Here is a 16234-nt window from a genome sequence, read left to right as displayed (position 1 = left end):
TGTAACAAGGACTCGTCCAGTGAATACACTGACAAGCAGCCTATGCTGCTGTGTACACTCTCTGCATGCACAGTATGCATGGGTGTGCTCTTAAGTGTATGTTCAAATGAAGCAAAGCTTAATTAAAGCTTAAAGTAGGCATAGTGGGCACTTGTGCATAAGGTAAAATTTTACTGCGCCGGAGTCCGCATTAAAGCGAAAGAAAAACTGGATGGGCTCGCAAGTCAGCGGTGATCATCCTCAACGAAATCACGTTTTCAGCTTTCAAGATGCAACAAAATGGCTGCTGCCCTCTGACATGCAATGTCACCCGACTGTTGAGAGTTTGTCATTCACTGGCGTGGAGGGGTGCTCCTGAAGAGTTGACTGAACGTAGACATGAGAAACTTATAATATGGAAGCATGTTGGAATGGGGGGGTGTGGGGGTGGCTTTATGCAACATCCCAAAGAAGCCAGCAGATTGAGACTAGTGTTGCTGAATATGGAAAGGGGGCACACAGCAAAGGCTGCTGGGAGTTTCTGATTGGCTGCTAATGTTGCTATCCAGGCTGGGATTGGTGGAGCTGACGCAGCCCGACATCACGTTGTCGGGACTAAACCCTTTTGAACTGAGGCAAAGCAGAGAGGCACAGATATCAAAACACATACACGCGCGCACACACATATGTGCATGCACACACCCACATGAACGCATTAAAAGGGAAGCATTACATGCAACTGAATATGCACCTGTGCATTGCCCCCCCGACACACACACGCGCATATGTTTTTATAGATATATATCTATATCTATCAAACCTCTGCTGTTTTGATACGTGCCAGGAGAAAACAGAATTCGTAATGCTCCCGGGCTCGTCTTCATATACGATCTCTAGTGAATGTGTGCAGTTAAAAGGGAAAAGAGTGAACTTCCTTAATTTCTCCATTCTCTTTTAAGCCCAGCTCTAAGGTGGACAGAATAAATTGGAGCTTAAGCATGCGTGAAGGCACAGCCAGCGGGCCCTTTTCCACCACTCCATGCTACATTTGTCAAATCAGAGGAATTTCTGCTACACGTGAACCCGGAATCTGAGAAGAGAGAAACGGCCGGGATTCACATTTAAGTCACGCGCAAAGGAGCAACACTCAGGGAGACTGAGAAAAAAGTACATTTGAGTTTGTGGTTATTCCAAAATATGTCGTCTGATCTTACCTGTGACAAAAAAATAAAAATAAAAATACATAGTGCATAGACAATAAGCTGCACACTATTAATAAAACATGAGATGAGACAAGGCAGCGAGTCAAGGGAAATGCATGACTAGTCTTTTGGCCTCACTGCTTTTTCACCGTGGTGTGTCAGCTCGACTCTTTGCCCCCAGTAAGACGTGTCTCTGCTCTCAGCTGTGGTCAACAGGAGAAGAATCCCTTCTGATTAGGAGGATGGGGCTCTTGGATGATCTTCAGCGCTCAGTAGCTTCTTCTTCCCCTGCATCCTTCCAAAATCCTGCCTCATGTAGAACAGCCGAAGTGAAAAGCTTATGCTTGTATTTATCTGGGTATTTGCGGTAGACGCACAAACATGGCTGACATTCCAGTGTATGTAGGTCACACCAGGAGCGATCATGAGAGAGCAATCATGACAGATGCAAAAGGGATGACAAAACCGTCACGGGCAACGTTACTGTGAGTGTTGCGTGCGTGCACACAAGCCTGAAGGTCGGGCCTATGAATCTTTGATCCATCTCTTCCCAAGTTGTCATGCCCCTCCCTACATTCAATATAAGTGAGCACAGTACCTCTTTGCCTGTCCTTTCTGTCTCTCACACACACATAGATGCACACACCCTCTACATATCCTCCCGGTGCATTAATGTTCTTACATCACCTCCTCCAGTGAGCACAGAAAACAAGAGAGCAACAGACTTGAAGAAAAGAAGAGATATGGCTTTTGGGGGATGTGGTCCTTGTCGATGCTGTGCAAGTGCGATGGAATAGCGATCACAAGTGAAGCATCTGAATTAGTTAAGCGAGCTGTTACGACGTCGCTCCAAAGTTTCTGAACAGTCACCAGCTTCCTGTCACTGACTACTTCAGATATGTCGTTAAGGGACTAAACCCACGGATGAAGCACAAGTGAGCACAATAACATAAAAATCCAAAGACGTTATTCAACCTAGAAATGAGCAAATTTAGTATCATCATTGCGTCACCCAGAATCCAATATGTGTAGTGAACGACAAAAGGCTGGTATACATATAATAAAGTAAGAAAGACGCACATGCTCAGTGAGGTTTTCGGGAGCTTGAACATGCACCGCACTGGTGGGTCTCTCCATGGATGGCTGGATCTCAGACACATTAACACTGTCTGGCGTTGACTTACACCCATGAGACCTCCCCCCACCACAACACACACACACACAGGCACACGTCTGGGCATCATCCTTCTGCTCTAATACACCCTGTGCCCCTTGGGAGAGGACTTATTTGAGGGCAACTTTGGGGTTTGTCTGTGAGTGTATGTGTGCGCTGCTACCTTGTGTTGGATCGTGCTTCTCCCAAAAGTGTTTAAGCAGTTCTTCAAGGCTGATGTCTTGGGGGGAGAACACCACTCTCACCACCTCGGTGTGACCTGTCAGACCTAGTGGAGAAGCACAAATTTGCATTAATCTAAGTAAAGTGACACGACATCCCCTCTTATGATGTCCACTCGATCCAGGTTCTCCTTATTTCACTCTGTTCTCCTACATTTCACCACAAACACTGGACATACTGTAACAGCTGATTAAATTTAAAACAATTGCCTACTGAAAACTGCAAAGGAGAGCTCATGAGTGGGATGCTTGTGCAGTGAGTTCAGGTGCCACAGGTAGAAGACAGTCAGCCATTGCTCATGGCACAATGGGGAGAGAGAAAGTGGCAGAAAGAGAGATTCAGATAGAAAGAGAGAGCAAGAGAGAAAGCAGTCAATGTTGGGGTTTATGGTGGAGGTTGCCAAAAGCACTCACTCCTGTCTGCAGCTGCCAGGACCCCGAAGCTTCAACAAGCTGCCTGCAGGCATTCACAAAGTAGGAGCTGCTTTAAGTCTCACATGTAGGTGCATCCGCAACGGGAAACACATTTAGAGCAGAAAAGGTAATCTCAAACGCCAAGCACCCCTTTGCAAACACATTTTTCTTCTAAACATAAAGACAGAGGTGTCAGCTTGGAACTGCTTCAGAAGAAACTGTAAGTACAGTATACAGCACACACACAAAAGATGCCCACACAGAAAGATTTATCAGGTGCATTGCAGATAATAGATGAATGTCTGCCAAATTCATGCATCTGGTTTGAAACCAACTTTCTCTTTTCTAAATGATGCTCAGAGGAACATGGTGTGCCAAATGAAAATGGAGGAGTTCGTTTATTTAAACTGTTGTTACCAAAGTCAAGGAGTGTGTATTAACTAATTTCTGGAAAAAAAAGGTGATGCTAGAAACTTTAAGCATATTTTTAGATTTAGATTGTAATATATAAGCATATTGTGCAGCAAAACTCCTCAAGTGTTTATATTTTGCAAGGAAAATTGGAAACAGGTGGAGCTATTTAATGAAATGTGCAAATACTCATAGAAGTACAGTATATAGGAGCTTGAAAGACAGTATTTCATATGACCACCTTTATTCTTCAACACAGTCTGAACTCTCTTAGTCAAGCTTTCTGTGTGTTTTTCTATCCAGGTATGCTTTAAATGCATTGGCAGTGTGTTTGGGATCATTATCATGCTGGAAAATGGAGCCACTGCTTTCAGATGCTTTCCAGATGGCACTGCATAGTGGATAAAAATCTGATGGCAGTTTTCTGCATTCATTATTCCATCAATTATGATACGATCCTCAACACCACTATGACAGATCCTCCACTGTGTTTTATAGATGGCTGAAGACACTAACTGTTGGATCTCAGTTACACGACAATTTAAACCAAAAATTGCAAATTTGCAATAATCGTCTCAAAAGACCTTTAAATACTTTAAAAAATGCTTTAAATACTCTCTGTTGCAGCAGGCTTCCCCTCCCTGAGCCTGGTTCTGCTGGAGGTTTCTTCCTGTTAAAAGGGAGTTTTTCCTTCCCACAGTCGCCAAAGTGCTTGCTCATTGGGGATCTTATCATTGTTGGGTTTTTCTCTGTATGTATTATTGTAGGGTCTACGTTACTATATAAAGTGCCTTGAGGTGACTGTTGTTGGGGTTTGGTGCTGTATAAATAAAACTGAATTGAATTGAACTGAATTCTTAACAGCCACCCTCACCCTGAAATCATTTCTTATGACTTCAGTGAACAGCTGGTGGATCAGCTGATGGGCCAGATGCATCTCTTGGGTCCTGTGTTAGGTCAGGTCTGGATTATTTCTTAATGACATCACTTTCAGATGTCATTTATCTGGTGTAACACAGTTAGCTAAATATATTAGCAAAATATAAAGAAATGAGGGGTGGCTCGAGACTATGCATAATACTGGACTTGGCATATTTAATATGTATTACCTGTATAAAACCTCTAACTCTGTGGGATTGCAAACATTCTGCAAACACAGAACAGTGAGTGTGGTTGCAGACTGGCAGTCATGCTGTGAGCAACTCAACAAAAATGGTAGAAATTCAGCTGGAGCAAAAATAGCTGTTAAGATCTGAAATAATATGACTGTGGTATGACTCTTCAGGGTTGTCGCACATGAAAGGGGTGAAAGTGGAAAAGGCCAGCAACACTAAAGCTGCTAGAGATTCAATTTTTGGCTGAAGGACCCTTCAGCAAGGTGAACAGCCCTCTGGGTGAAAAATACCTCAAAGCCCAACATGGCATCCCGTTGGCCTTTTTAGTTTAATTGTTATCTGCTGTTATAAACAGCAATGAGTGAAAAAGCTTTGGAAATCCACAGAAATACTTGGAATTACCTTCAGTGAGCAAACAAGAGTCTTAAGTATAATTATTGTTATTTCACCCACAGTGGCTATATGAATGCACTCAGAAGCTACGCCTGTGCTGAAGAATGCATTCTTGAAAAATATAACTTCACATTGGGGCTACTGCCTTCTGACATTTCTCTTACAAGTTTCTTATGCCAGTAGCAATCATCCAGAGCCAAAACAGCATGAAGCAATAAAACACACACTCTCTATTGCAGTAATGGCCCTATAGCAAAGCCATATTTACTGCAAACTTTCTGCTCACTGCTCCAAGTCACAGTGAATGACACAACATAATCACAGTGGTTCCTTATAGAAAAGTCCTATATTCAATCACAAAACACAACTGACCTTCCAACCCAAATCAAAAGTGTATGAAAGACTATATAAACAGTCACAGTCTTTCTCCTTTCTTCCACTCCTATTTATTATAGTGGTTGTGATATTAATAGTTCAGATCCTGCACTGAAATAGAATTTACGGCCTATACCTTAGAGATCTACACATGGCCTCCATTAACTCTATCTGTAAGATATAAACTGAACTAAAGTGGAAAACATGGAAGTCGTGTAGTGGTGCTGTGTCGCTGTGAGGATATAAGCAAAACACTGGAGTCTGGAATTTATGGGTTTTTTTTGTTCTAATAACAATCACCAACCTTTTTTTGTAACCAATTTTACCACTTGTTAGTTTACTAAGGTTTGGCAGAAAATAACAAACTAATGAGAGATTTTTAAAAATCCATTGATATGATCAGCAGTCTATCTGACTGTTATGGTTGGAGGACTGGATTCATCTTCATGCAGCACGGTAGAACTGAAAGGTATCAGCATTAGCCTTTGATTCTGTATCGCAAACATCTCGTGCAATGGACTGTTTTACAAATTAGTTCAAATATGCTCATTGATAATAACATCATTTTCTCATCACTCCCAGCTGTCTGTCTGTGTCTGTCGAATCTGACTGCACCTCAACCTCTTCTATTTCTGTCTGTCAGAGCATCCAGCCTGTCCTTCTATCCCTCCCTGGCTCTTCTGACAGTTCCATCAACCCCTTCTTTCTGTCTGTCTGTCTGTCCTGCCTTGGCTGTGTTGACAGCTCCTCGGTCTCATGCCGTCGCAGTGTTCTGCTCCGTCATGGCCAATGGAGCGACGCCTGCACTCTCTCAGCCGATGGACAGGTAACCATTCTTTCTCACACTTTTTTTCCTCAAAAGTTTATTTTACCCATTTCCCCACTTGCTTCGTCACTCAGTCTCTCTTTTTCTGTCATCTGTCTCCATCTCCATCTTCCTCCATAGCTGACCATCGTGTTGCTGGGAAACTGACAGAAAGCAGGACTGGGAGGAGAACAGATAGAAACATAGAAATTCTATGAAGGGCTCTGCTCAGAAAATCTGCCAACTAAGCCCAGAGCATCTTTCCCTTCCTTTACACATGCTGTGCCTTCACCTAGACATTATGCCAGTATGGAGTGATGGAGAAGCCTCAAACTAACACTCATATCTCCTAAAACACAAGGGAGGGAAAAGGAGAGTAAAATCTAACATATTCTCTTGAATATATACATCAACTGCCTACATAAATCTTTTCGACTGTCATGATGAGGACCGCTGAGAGACTAATTTAGAGGGATTCAGACAGGTAGCCAAACATTTTCAAAGCCTCCGACTGCAAATACTCAGGATTTATGCCTTCATCTCCGGCACGTTCGCCAAATCAAACTCTCAGGGAAAGAAGCCCAATCTATGGCGCTTCATACACAGTAACCTCTGTTGGCAAAAACGCCGCAGTACAGCACAGTACAGAGCCCAATCCTTACAAGTAGGTCATGGGGGGGTGGGGACGGGTGGGTGCAGCCCATCTGGAGCGGTGCATTCTGAGTAGTTGACTGCAGATGAAGGGAAGGAGCAAGAGGAAGAGATAGCTTTACTTAAAGCAACCTTTCCAGCTGTTTATCTGTTTTATTTTGGCCATAGATGTAACAGTAAAATGTCCTGCTCAGGGGAAGGTAGCATGATCGGTTATTATAAATCAAAGTGCAGGTATAATTACACAAATGCGTAAAAGCGCAGTACCTGAGCAGACCTCTTCGTAAGTGGGGTTTGGTGTGAAGCCACTTGCATAGCCCGCTTGTGTGGAGAAGACTCCCGGAAGTCGCCAGAAAAGTTTCTCGGCTCCCCAGAAACAGCCCATTCCTGGATGCGCACAAACAAATGCATGAATCGCCCCTGCTTCAGCGCTACAGTAAAACCAGCTTCTCGCCAAAATGTGTTACTAACCACAAACTGGTAAAAGAGGATGCCATATTGGTTTATTTCTGATTTTTCAAAAGTGTGATTGTGCAGTCTCACCAAACATGATGGTCTCCATCCCTTCTGGGAAAGGCTCCACAGTTGGATTCCCATTGACTGCATGCTTGTCTGTGAAGAGAAACAGTGTGCAAATATGGCTTCAGACCATAACACAGTGTTGCAACAGTACAAATTACAATACGAGAGCAAAGAGGCCTATTAGGCGCCTCGATTTGGCCTCACAAGTCTTTACAGGCTGCCCCGGGCCAGCAAATCAAAGCCAGAGGCTTCTGTGCAGGAAAGACATTTAAGGGATTACACAGCTTTGACTGCTATTCTATCCCTGCTGTCCTCTCCTCAATACACACAATTAAACACAAAGCAGCAGTTCTGTCTGATCTCTCTCCCTCTTACTTCACTTTATGTGGAATGAAAGCGTGTTTAGTGTGCAGCTCGACACCACTGGGCGTCCACAAAGCAAAAAAGATGACTACACTTCAAGGGCGTGAGCCTGTATAACCTCACATGTGGGGAAGAGCACTGCAAGTAGACTCAATGCCACCCTAATCTTCATCATGTTAAAAATACCCAATAAGTAAAACAAACTGGAGTGCTGAGAGGTAGCACTCTACTGCCAACTGTGCTGAGTGGAATTAGAGTGCTAAAAAGGAAGTGTGTGTGTGAGTGTGTAGCTCGCAGATGTGTGAGGGGGATTAGGGTTTAAGAAGACTGAGGTGACTTAGCGTGCAAATCTCCACTAAGCAAGGCTGGTTTGTACTGCAACCACTAATATTAGTCTACAGATAAACAGGCCACGGGGTACACTAAGAGCTTAGGCACATCCCAATAATGGACGCTTGCGCTGAGTTCAATGTGCGATTACTTTCTGGCTGCTCAGAAATGTTATGTGCAACACTGACCTGAATAAAAACAATCTCTAATCTGATACGGACATAATAGTTCATTTCCTAGATGGGATGATCTCCCTCTGCGACAAAAGGCCAAAGAACAGCAGCTACCTTCAGTTTAGGCTTCCAGAAATCGTTCCGAACCCAGACAGCAGAGCACAGAAAAGAAACAGTTTCTGAATGCTTGGGCCCTTAAGATTAAGTGTTTGGAAGACTACACAATAAAAGAGTACACTTGAGCTGATAATACTTTCTTGGCGTGCTAAGGCACTTCTGTTACTTGACAAAAAACTGTTTGTTTTTTACTGTGGAGTAGCACACTGCACAAGCACAAAGAAGTAAAATGTCACGGGGGCCTGGGTGCCCTAAGGCGGTCTCTTCTTGCCCTCCTGTTGTGCGACAGTGCTGTCTTTCAGCAGCAGGTTGTTTGGCAGTGCTAGGTCATGTTCACGAGCACAGTTAACTCCAGTCAAAGTATATGAGTGCCTGTACGGGCAAAATATTCTCATCCGATGGAGGTGACTTGAGGAGGTGTGAGAACATTAGATATCTTCCGTTTTTTCCCTGTGAATTTGCATTGTTTCTATCCTCCGCTCACTCTCACCCTCTTGTCCTTTGTTTCTGGCCACGACGATAAAAAGTACTGTAGCTGCCAAACGACTGAGAGAGAAAGAGAGCGCGAAACTGAGAGAGTGAGAGGGAGAAGAGTGTGCGATAGAGAAGGAGGAGAAGTGGGAGGAGGAGAGATCAAGCTTGCCAAAACAATAAAAGGCGTAAATAGCCAGTGAGAAGCAACAGATGAGGGTAGCAGAGAGGCAGTGAAGGATTCTTTTTGGCTTTCGGACCACCATGCCTTTGGGCGCTATATAAAAAGACCAAGCACTTCATCCAAGAGAACACGGAGAAAGCAAACACACAAACAAATAAACAAACAAAAAAGAGAGAGAGAGAGGTAAAAACAAAGTTAGCCAAGAATATGCCGACACAGCACTGTCCAAAGAAGGAAACTCAGAGCCAAATCTCCTCGCCCTCTCATCTCTGTCAGCTGCTCTCCATCTTCACTTCACACTCTCTTCCTCGCACCACCTTCCCATCATCCCTCACTCCCTTCTTGCTAAACATGTGCGCGGCTGCCTGCATGCACGCAACCAGCCACACAATCACCTGCACACCAACCTCTGCAGTGGGTGTTTCTCCCAGGGAGCATCTGGCAGAGGTCCAGACAGTGCCAGGCTGGCTCCTTTCACTGTGCCTGGTCCAGCACCCCCCGCCCTCCCCCTCCAGACCAGCGCCCACACCCCACTCTGCCAGAATTACCCCATCTAACACACGCAGGCACTGAGAAAGAACTGAATACCCTCACTACGCTCCCTCACTACGCCAGCAAAAGAAAGAACAGAGGACGACAAAAAAAAAAAAAAAAAACAAGCAGGGAGGGTGACTGACTGGGCTTACAAAAGGAGAAAACAGGCTGAATATGGGGGAAGGATTCATGAAAAGGCTTTTTTTCCCAACTTGGATGAGATATGGGCGTAATTTTTTTGCGTGTCTTTGCTTTCTCGGATATCTGAAAAGCACTGCGCCTTCTATACAGTGCAGCAGGACAGAAGCGGAATACGTTGGTCACCTTTTGTTGCTTTTAGGATGTCGGTTGTAGGCGGCTGGACCAGAACCAGAAAAATCAAACCCGGACACCCTGCCACTCTGCTTGAATCAAGCTTACCACCAGTCAAGGGGACAACAATCTGTCTGTTGTTTAGCGGACAATAAAGCCCAGTTTGACTTGTTTTAGTGGGTATTTAGTCTTTGTTAACCTCCGCTTCTACCCGTGATCCCGTGTTTCTCACCCGTAAAACTGAAGTCCAAGCGCTCCTGCCTCCTCACAGGGACCCGGGAGAGGTTCTATCCCTGGATGCCAAAACTGGCATTGGAAGGTTGATTTCCAGGCTGCTCTGTTTATTTCCTTCCAAAAAAAAAAATCCATTCTATCGCTTTCCTCTCTTTCGTCCCCTTCCCTCCCTCTTTCCTATTCCCCTTCCTAGCTTCACACAGGTTGGCAGGGACTCAGGCACGAGTCGTCGGAGCAGGCTGATGCTTTATGCCGCTGCCAACTACTCCTCTGCTGAATGGGAGGGTGGGTAGGGGCGAGAAAGAGTGGAACAAATTGGGGAGGGGGGGATAAAAAAAAATACCATTAAAAGGTAAGTAATGAAAACTTTGCTGCTGTGGCCTGTAAACAACTAACCCAACTTGTTATTGTGATGCATACATACACCTCACACAGTCACTATTCTGGGTTGGAAAAAGATTGCGATTATTACATCAGCTCCACTATTCCCCTTCCTCAAAGATGGAGGAGCATCCTGTTTGGGCCTGCCCGCAAATCTAACACAAGCCGGTGTGATGGGAAAAAAAATAAAACAGTCTCCAAGTGGCCCAAGAAAAATGCTCATTCTCCCCCTACACATATATGAGAGCAAATCCAATGATTTTCTATACAGCTAGTGTCACAGAGGGGTTTACTCCAGAGTGCACTGACCAAGATGCATGAAGAGTGTAAAGGTCTCCAATTCACTGACTGACTGTGGTATGGAAACCATACAAGAATCAAATGACAGATTTCAGGTTATGTTCTTGCGCTGACATTCTAGTAAAAATCAGTGAGCTGCAGGACCGCCCATAAGCAAATCTCTCATTTATTTATCTTCTGTTTGGATACTTAATTTATATGTTTACTCAACACATGCATGCTTTCTCCCCCTCCAAGCTCTTTCCAAAACTAGGAACCCAAGGGCATCAAGAGACGGAAGAGAAGCAACAGAGGTATAACACCAGAAATATATCTTCTCTATGAAGCTGCTTTTAAGAGTTATAGTGAAACATGTAGCAGAGATTGATTTTAGTCAGCTGACCTCCCCCATCCTGTTTAGAAGAAATATTGGCAGTCTATCCCGCACTGACTCAAAATAATAGCTACTGTGCCCCTACCATGTAGCAATCTGCCACTGGATCATTCTCGCCAAGGTCACTGAGTACATTATACAGACTGGAGCAAGGAAGGGAGAGAACACAGGACAACAGGACATCTGAACAAGAAACGGGGTGCTTCTTTAAATGGAAGGCTAGAAGTAGCTTTCAAAATTAGCGATCTTCATTGTGGACAGGACGCAAGTGCGTGCACTCGGACACACACGAGGCTGGGACAGCACAGGGCATATGTGGAGACCGTTCTTGCAATCCTTAAATTACTCATGCTTAATGGCTCACACCGTCAAACACAGAAGCATGCTATTCCAACACACACATACACACACTTGAACGACCCCATCTAAACTGCTCCCCCATGGTGAAAGGGGAGGAACAGATTTCTGCCATGCGGTGTCTCCGAGCTGCTTCAACAGACGGAGAAGGAACTTACGACGGGGCGGAGCCTTCATGCGCATAATGCCCAGATGGACCTCTGGACGCTGCGGCACGGCTTCATCCTATGCGCTCACACCCAGGTCCCACAATGCACTTTGTGGATAGAGCTATCTATGTTCATATCACACCACGATTCTCCTTGGTGGTACACTGATACTGGCCTTGCGGTCCCGAATTAATAAGACGAAAAAGTGAATGAAACGACAAGACGAGCTGAGGTGAGGCAGGGATGTTTGACTCACAGAATGAATGATATTCCGAACAGTTCAGCAAAAAGTAGTAAAATGATTTCATTCAGTTGTTTAAATGTGACATTTTCTGTGCCAGGATGGCTATAACAGAGCTGAGGACTTGATCCAAACAGATTTGTGTTATCCTGACTTAATCAACAACTATTTGTACACAATCCCACCACATATCCCAACAGGCTTTTGCTGCCACTACAGATTTTGTTGTTGACTGAAAGATTTTATTACTGTCCACAGACTACATCACACAAATTCACTAAACAGGCTAAACAGAGGGGTGAGGGGAAAAATACAGATACAGTACAGTGACACCAAATATCGACATTTTATTCATTAAATCAAAGTACTATGGAAATACAACAAACGCGAGGGCTGATCTCATGCACCACCATCTTGAGATAATGTTACTCGACCAAACCGCTCAAACAAAGGGAAAGTTGCTGAGCACAAATGTAATAGTTAAATATTAGTTTCTGTCCATGTAGACAGCAACAGTTATGTGATTTTTCTATGACCTATCACAGTTAATTGCTGCAGAAACAGGTTGCATGTAATTGCTAACTTAACCCCATTCAATCGCAGACTGATAGCAGACTGGCTCCGTCTTCAGGACACATTTAAGGCAGGTGTTGGCATGCTTGATTATTATCATTTTTGTAGAAAAAAAAAAGACATTAAATAACTTTTATTTCCAACTCTACTAAATAGTATCACAGCAAATGTATCCTGAGGTACTTGGTTTGAAAAGTTAATGTCAGGGCAGGTAAAAAAGCTCCAAACCTCCATATTTATATCTCCACAGTTGTGAAAATGTCAGGCTAACACAAGAGTTCTGTGGATACAATTTACTTAGTCATCGTATCCATATCAGCAACCCATAGTGTGATGTCAAAAGTCCAGCAAATACTAACATTTTTATTTCCACCCAATAAAAACTGTAATTTAAAGAGTAAATAATTCTGACCTGCAGCTCAAACACATTTAATTCAACATAAATTAAGCAACAAATACTGCATCCATTCTAGTCATCGTAAAATGGCCTCTTCACTTACTGTGCAATGCTTGGAAAACAAAACTAAAACTATATATGGCGGTACATAGTCTGCCTGGATGGAAGGGTTGTAGTATACTAGAGCTTCCATGGGAAAAACCCAAATGGAGAATGAATCAATGTGTTGGTGTTGTTCTTACGCCACCGTAATTAATGCTGCTCCAAAACCGTCACTGAAAAACTGACTGTTCAGGATGCTGTGCTGAGTTTTACAGCTCAGGTGGAGAAAAGACTGGAGCCAGAACGTCAATGACACTGTAACTCATCCGGCTCACAATCCATCGCAATTCATGTTATTGCCCGTAAAACGACAAGTATGACCTTCACCTTGAGCACAATTTAGGTGAGGACCCATTAGGTGATAAACGTGTGCAAGTTTGATTAAATTCTGACCAATACTGTAGGAGGAGTAGCGATTCTTGAGGAATTGTAGATGGACGGACGAACTGTAAATGCCCCGCCATGGAATAAGTTCACAGGCAGGATGAGCTAAAAATATAGTTTCAGGAGAAGTACGCTTTCAGGGGTTTCTGAAGGCTTTTTAAGACGTGGTTAACATTGTGAAAGTGGTTTAATTCAAACCCCGAGCTTTTCCTGAACCTAAGTAATTTTCTTGACTATCAATCAACCCGAAATCTGATAATCTTCTCTTACTATAATGATCGTAGTGTATGTATGTCTGGTGCCTAACTCTTGCTATATAAACTGCCACCATTATCAACATCTATATAGCGTCTGTAAAATACTTTCTTAACACTCAAAACATTACAAATGATATATATATATATATATATATGTGTGTGTGTGTGTGTGTTTGTGTGTGTGTGTAGTAGGTTATCTTAAAGCAAATGACCATTGCGTGTATGTTACATTTACCATTGTTGTTTACCAGCACGGTTTGCTAAACTATGTTCAGTGTCACCTTGGGGTTATTGCAATGTGTTGGCATTCATTTCTGTAAGTAAGTGTTCATCAAACAGTAACTAATAGCTTCACAAAATTAATAAGTTGCATGCAAAGAAGAAGAAGAGTAAATATATATATATATATATATATATATTTACTCTTCCTTTTGCCTGACTTTTGAAAGCCTTTCTATTTTTCACTGTGCTGCAGAGTTTTGACAACACAACAGGTCTGGTCAGTTACAAAAGTGGAGGAAGATTTACTTGTTGAAAATCCACCAAGACAGACTTTCACGTGATTCTGGATCTGATCATATTTTCAATTTCTGTCATAAGACAGCCATAATGTCCGGGATAAACAGTCACAAGCCCTTACCATCAGTTGCACACACTGCAGTGCGCAGGGATATAACTTCAGTTAACACAAACCAGTGTGTCTGTTGTGATATGTCTCAACCTTTAATATGGCTGGATTGATCCCTGAACAAAACGTCCAACACCTACGTTGTGCCAAGATGAAGTCAAGGACTTACAAGTGAAAAAAGAAATAAAAATTAAATAACGAAACCTAACACCCACTTGAAACCTGGGTTTTCCTTGATAACTATAATCTGAAAAATACTGTTTTCATTTGTGCTGCCCCTATTTTTCTGCAGAATGGAACGAGTTCAAACCTGTGGTCATGCAGGGCATCAGCACCTCCTACCAAGAGTGGAAAATAACAGCAGAACAAGTTTCTCAGCTGGTAAGTATTCTGCAGATGGAGCAGAGGCTTCGACTGTTTGGAAGCTGTCACCTTAATCCTTGTATACTTCAGCTACTTACTTGTGTACTTCAACTATCTATACACTTAATAATTAGTTTATAAAGCAGTACCAACTGCACATCTTACTTTGCTTGCTCTGAACTTAAAATTTCTTAACAACGACGCTGTTTTCTGTCACTATTTTTCACACGAGCTGTTCTGATGTCACTCGTGTGCGTGTGCCACAGGTAACCTGGAGCACCAGGTGTCACCCCCGTGCCAACTGTTATCTTGGTACAAACTCACCACCGTGCGATATTTACCTGCCACGACCATTTTCTCCTCCCTTCCTTTCAGCGCGGCCTCTCTGCTCGGCATCTGAGTTTTATCAAGTGTTTTATCGCTCATTGTTTCAGCGACAGCGAAGCACACGTAAACTACGAGGAGCCACACGATCTGTGTTTGTGTTTGAGGGCGTAAATGTGAGGTTGCCCGAGTCTTCCGGCATGCCTCCATAGCGCCACGTCGTTCCGTTACATAGCGGGATAAAGGGGAGGGAGAAAGGGATGGAGAGACGTCGTCGAAAACGCCATCAATATGAATATTCATCGCGCGTGGGCAACGCCGTGCACTGCATATTAACTAGTCAAGGGGTTAATATGACTTTGGCACAAAAGCCTGCACAGCACCGTGTGCGGGAAAGAAATTAAATTTAAATAAATATCCACGGTGTCCAGCATGTAAATGAGCACTCGCCAGTAATCAGCGCTCATTCTGTAGGAGGTGCTACTGGTGGAGCGGGTTGGAATATAGATGTATGGAAGGTTATTTCCCCTTTGTGGTATTTTATATAAAGTAATGCTCGTTTGTGGTTAACGTTGATGAGAAACAGCATTAAGAGCTCGCAGTTAATATCTAACAAAATGGCTCTAAGCCCTGCAGGATAAATGAAATGCAAACGAAGATGGGCCACGTTTTCGTGGACACAACTCTGACCACATAAACGATCCTAAAATATCGAAAAAGTCATGCCCTTTAAACCCTTGTGTTGTCCTCGGGTCAAAAATGACCCCTAGGTGAATGGCAAACAAGTATATGGGAATCCCGAGGACAACACAGGTCTTCTTGGTTATTTCCGCCTTATAAACCTGACACCTATATTTTTCTTTAGAAAAATCATATGGAAGAATATGTAGAATGAAGAATGTGTACTTACAAATGCTTGGATGAGGGAATGTAAAATCCCAACTAGTGCACGTATATTATGTCTGGAGACATCATTCATGATGATTCGATGACTAAAAAGGCGCAAATTCCAGTCTGAAGTCTTCAAGAAAGGCATACTTATCAATCATCTGACATCTCATTAGCAATGAAAGCTGATGCCTTGGATTGAAAGCTGAACATAATTTCAGTTTTGTGAAACAGACAAAAGAGACAGAGACTAAGAGGTAAAGAAAAGTTGAAAGTATTGGTCAGCTGATGGATAACTAAGGACAACTAATTAATTGTGCCAGAATTTCTACTCTAGAATCTGTTGGTTTTGTCTGTTAAACAAAAAGTCCTAAATCTTTAGTTTAGGACTGTTGGGCAGATAAAACTCCTACTTTGGGAGAAAGTTCACCCAGGAGTCAACAACAATCATTGTGTCCTTCACTGTCTTTAACTGGCACTAATATGATGTGTGATTTGCAATTATAACCCACAGAAAAAGGCAAAGGCACAAAACTA

At 43.1% G+C, this 16234-nt stretch overlaps 1 protein-coding gene across 2 annotated transcripts in view; it reads right to left on the bottom strand.

The window, feature by feature from the left end:
- msrab (methionine sulfoxide reductase Ab) overlaps nucleotides 1-15037 on the bottom strand; it is a 42181-nt gene extending 27144 nt beyond the window's left edge. For both annotated transcript variants that reach the window (XR_014908807.1, XM_085391672.1), the window contains exons 1-4: nucleotides 14827-15037; nucleotides 7284-7352; nucleotides 7008-7127; nucleotides 2519-2623 (exon numbers count right to left, since the gene is read on the bottom strand). Coding sequence is in view for 1 of the 2 variants with exons in the window: in XM_085391672.1 (XP_085247798.1) it covers nucleotides 2519-2623; nucleotides 7008-7127; nucleotides 7284-7352; nucleotides 14827-15019 (487 nt within the window). In the remaining variant the exon portion in view is untranslated. The remainder of the gene's footprint in view (nucleotides 1-2518; nucleotides 2624-7007; nucleotides 7128-7283; nucleotides 7353-14826) is intronic.
- Nucleotides 15038-16234: the final 1197 nt, after the last annotated feature.

Source organism: Rhamphochromis longiceps, linkage group LG19 (assembly GCF_057381845.1).
Source record: "Rhamphochromis longiceps isolate RC_006_pf linkage group LG19, R_longiceps_female_GT1.1, whole genome shotgun sequence".
NCBI lineage: Eukaryota > Metazoa > Chordata > Actinopteri > Cichliformes > Cichlidae > Rhamphochromis > Rhamphochromis longiceps.
Note: the sequence above shows the minus strand (reverse complement) of the source record. Positions and strands in the feature narration are given on the sequence as shown.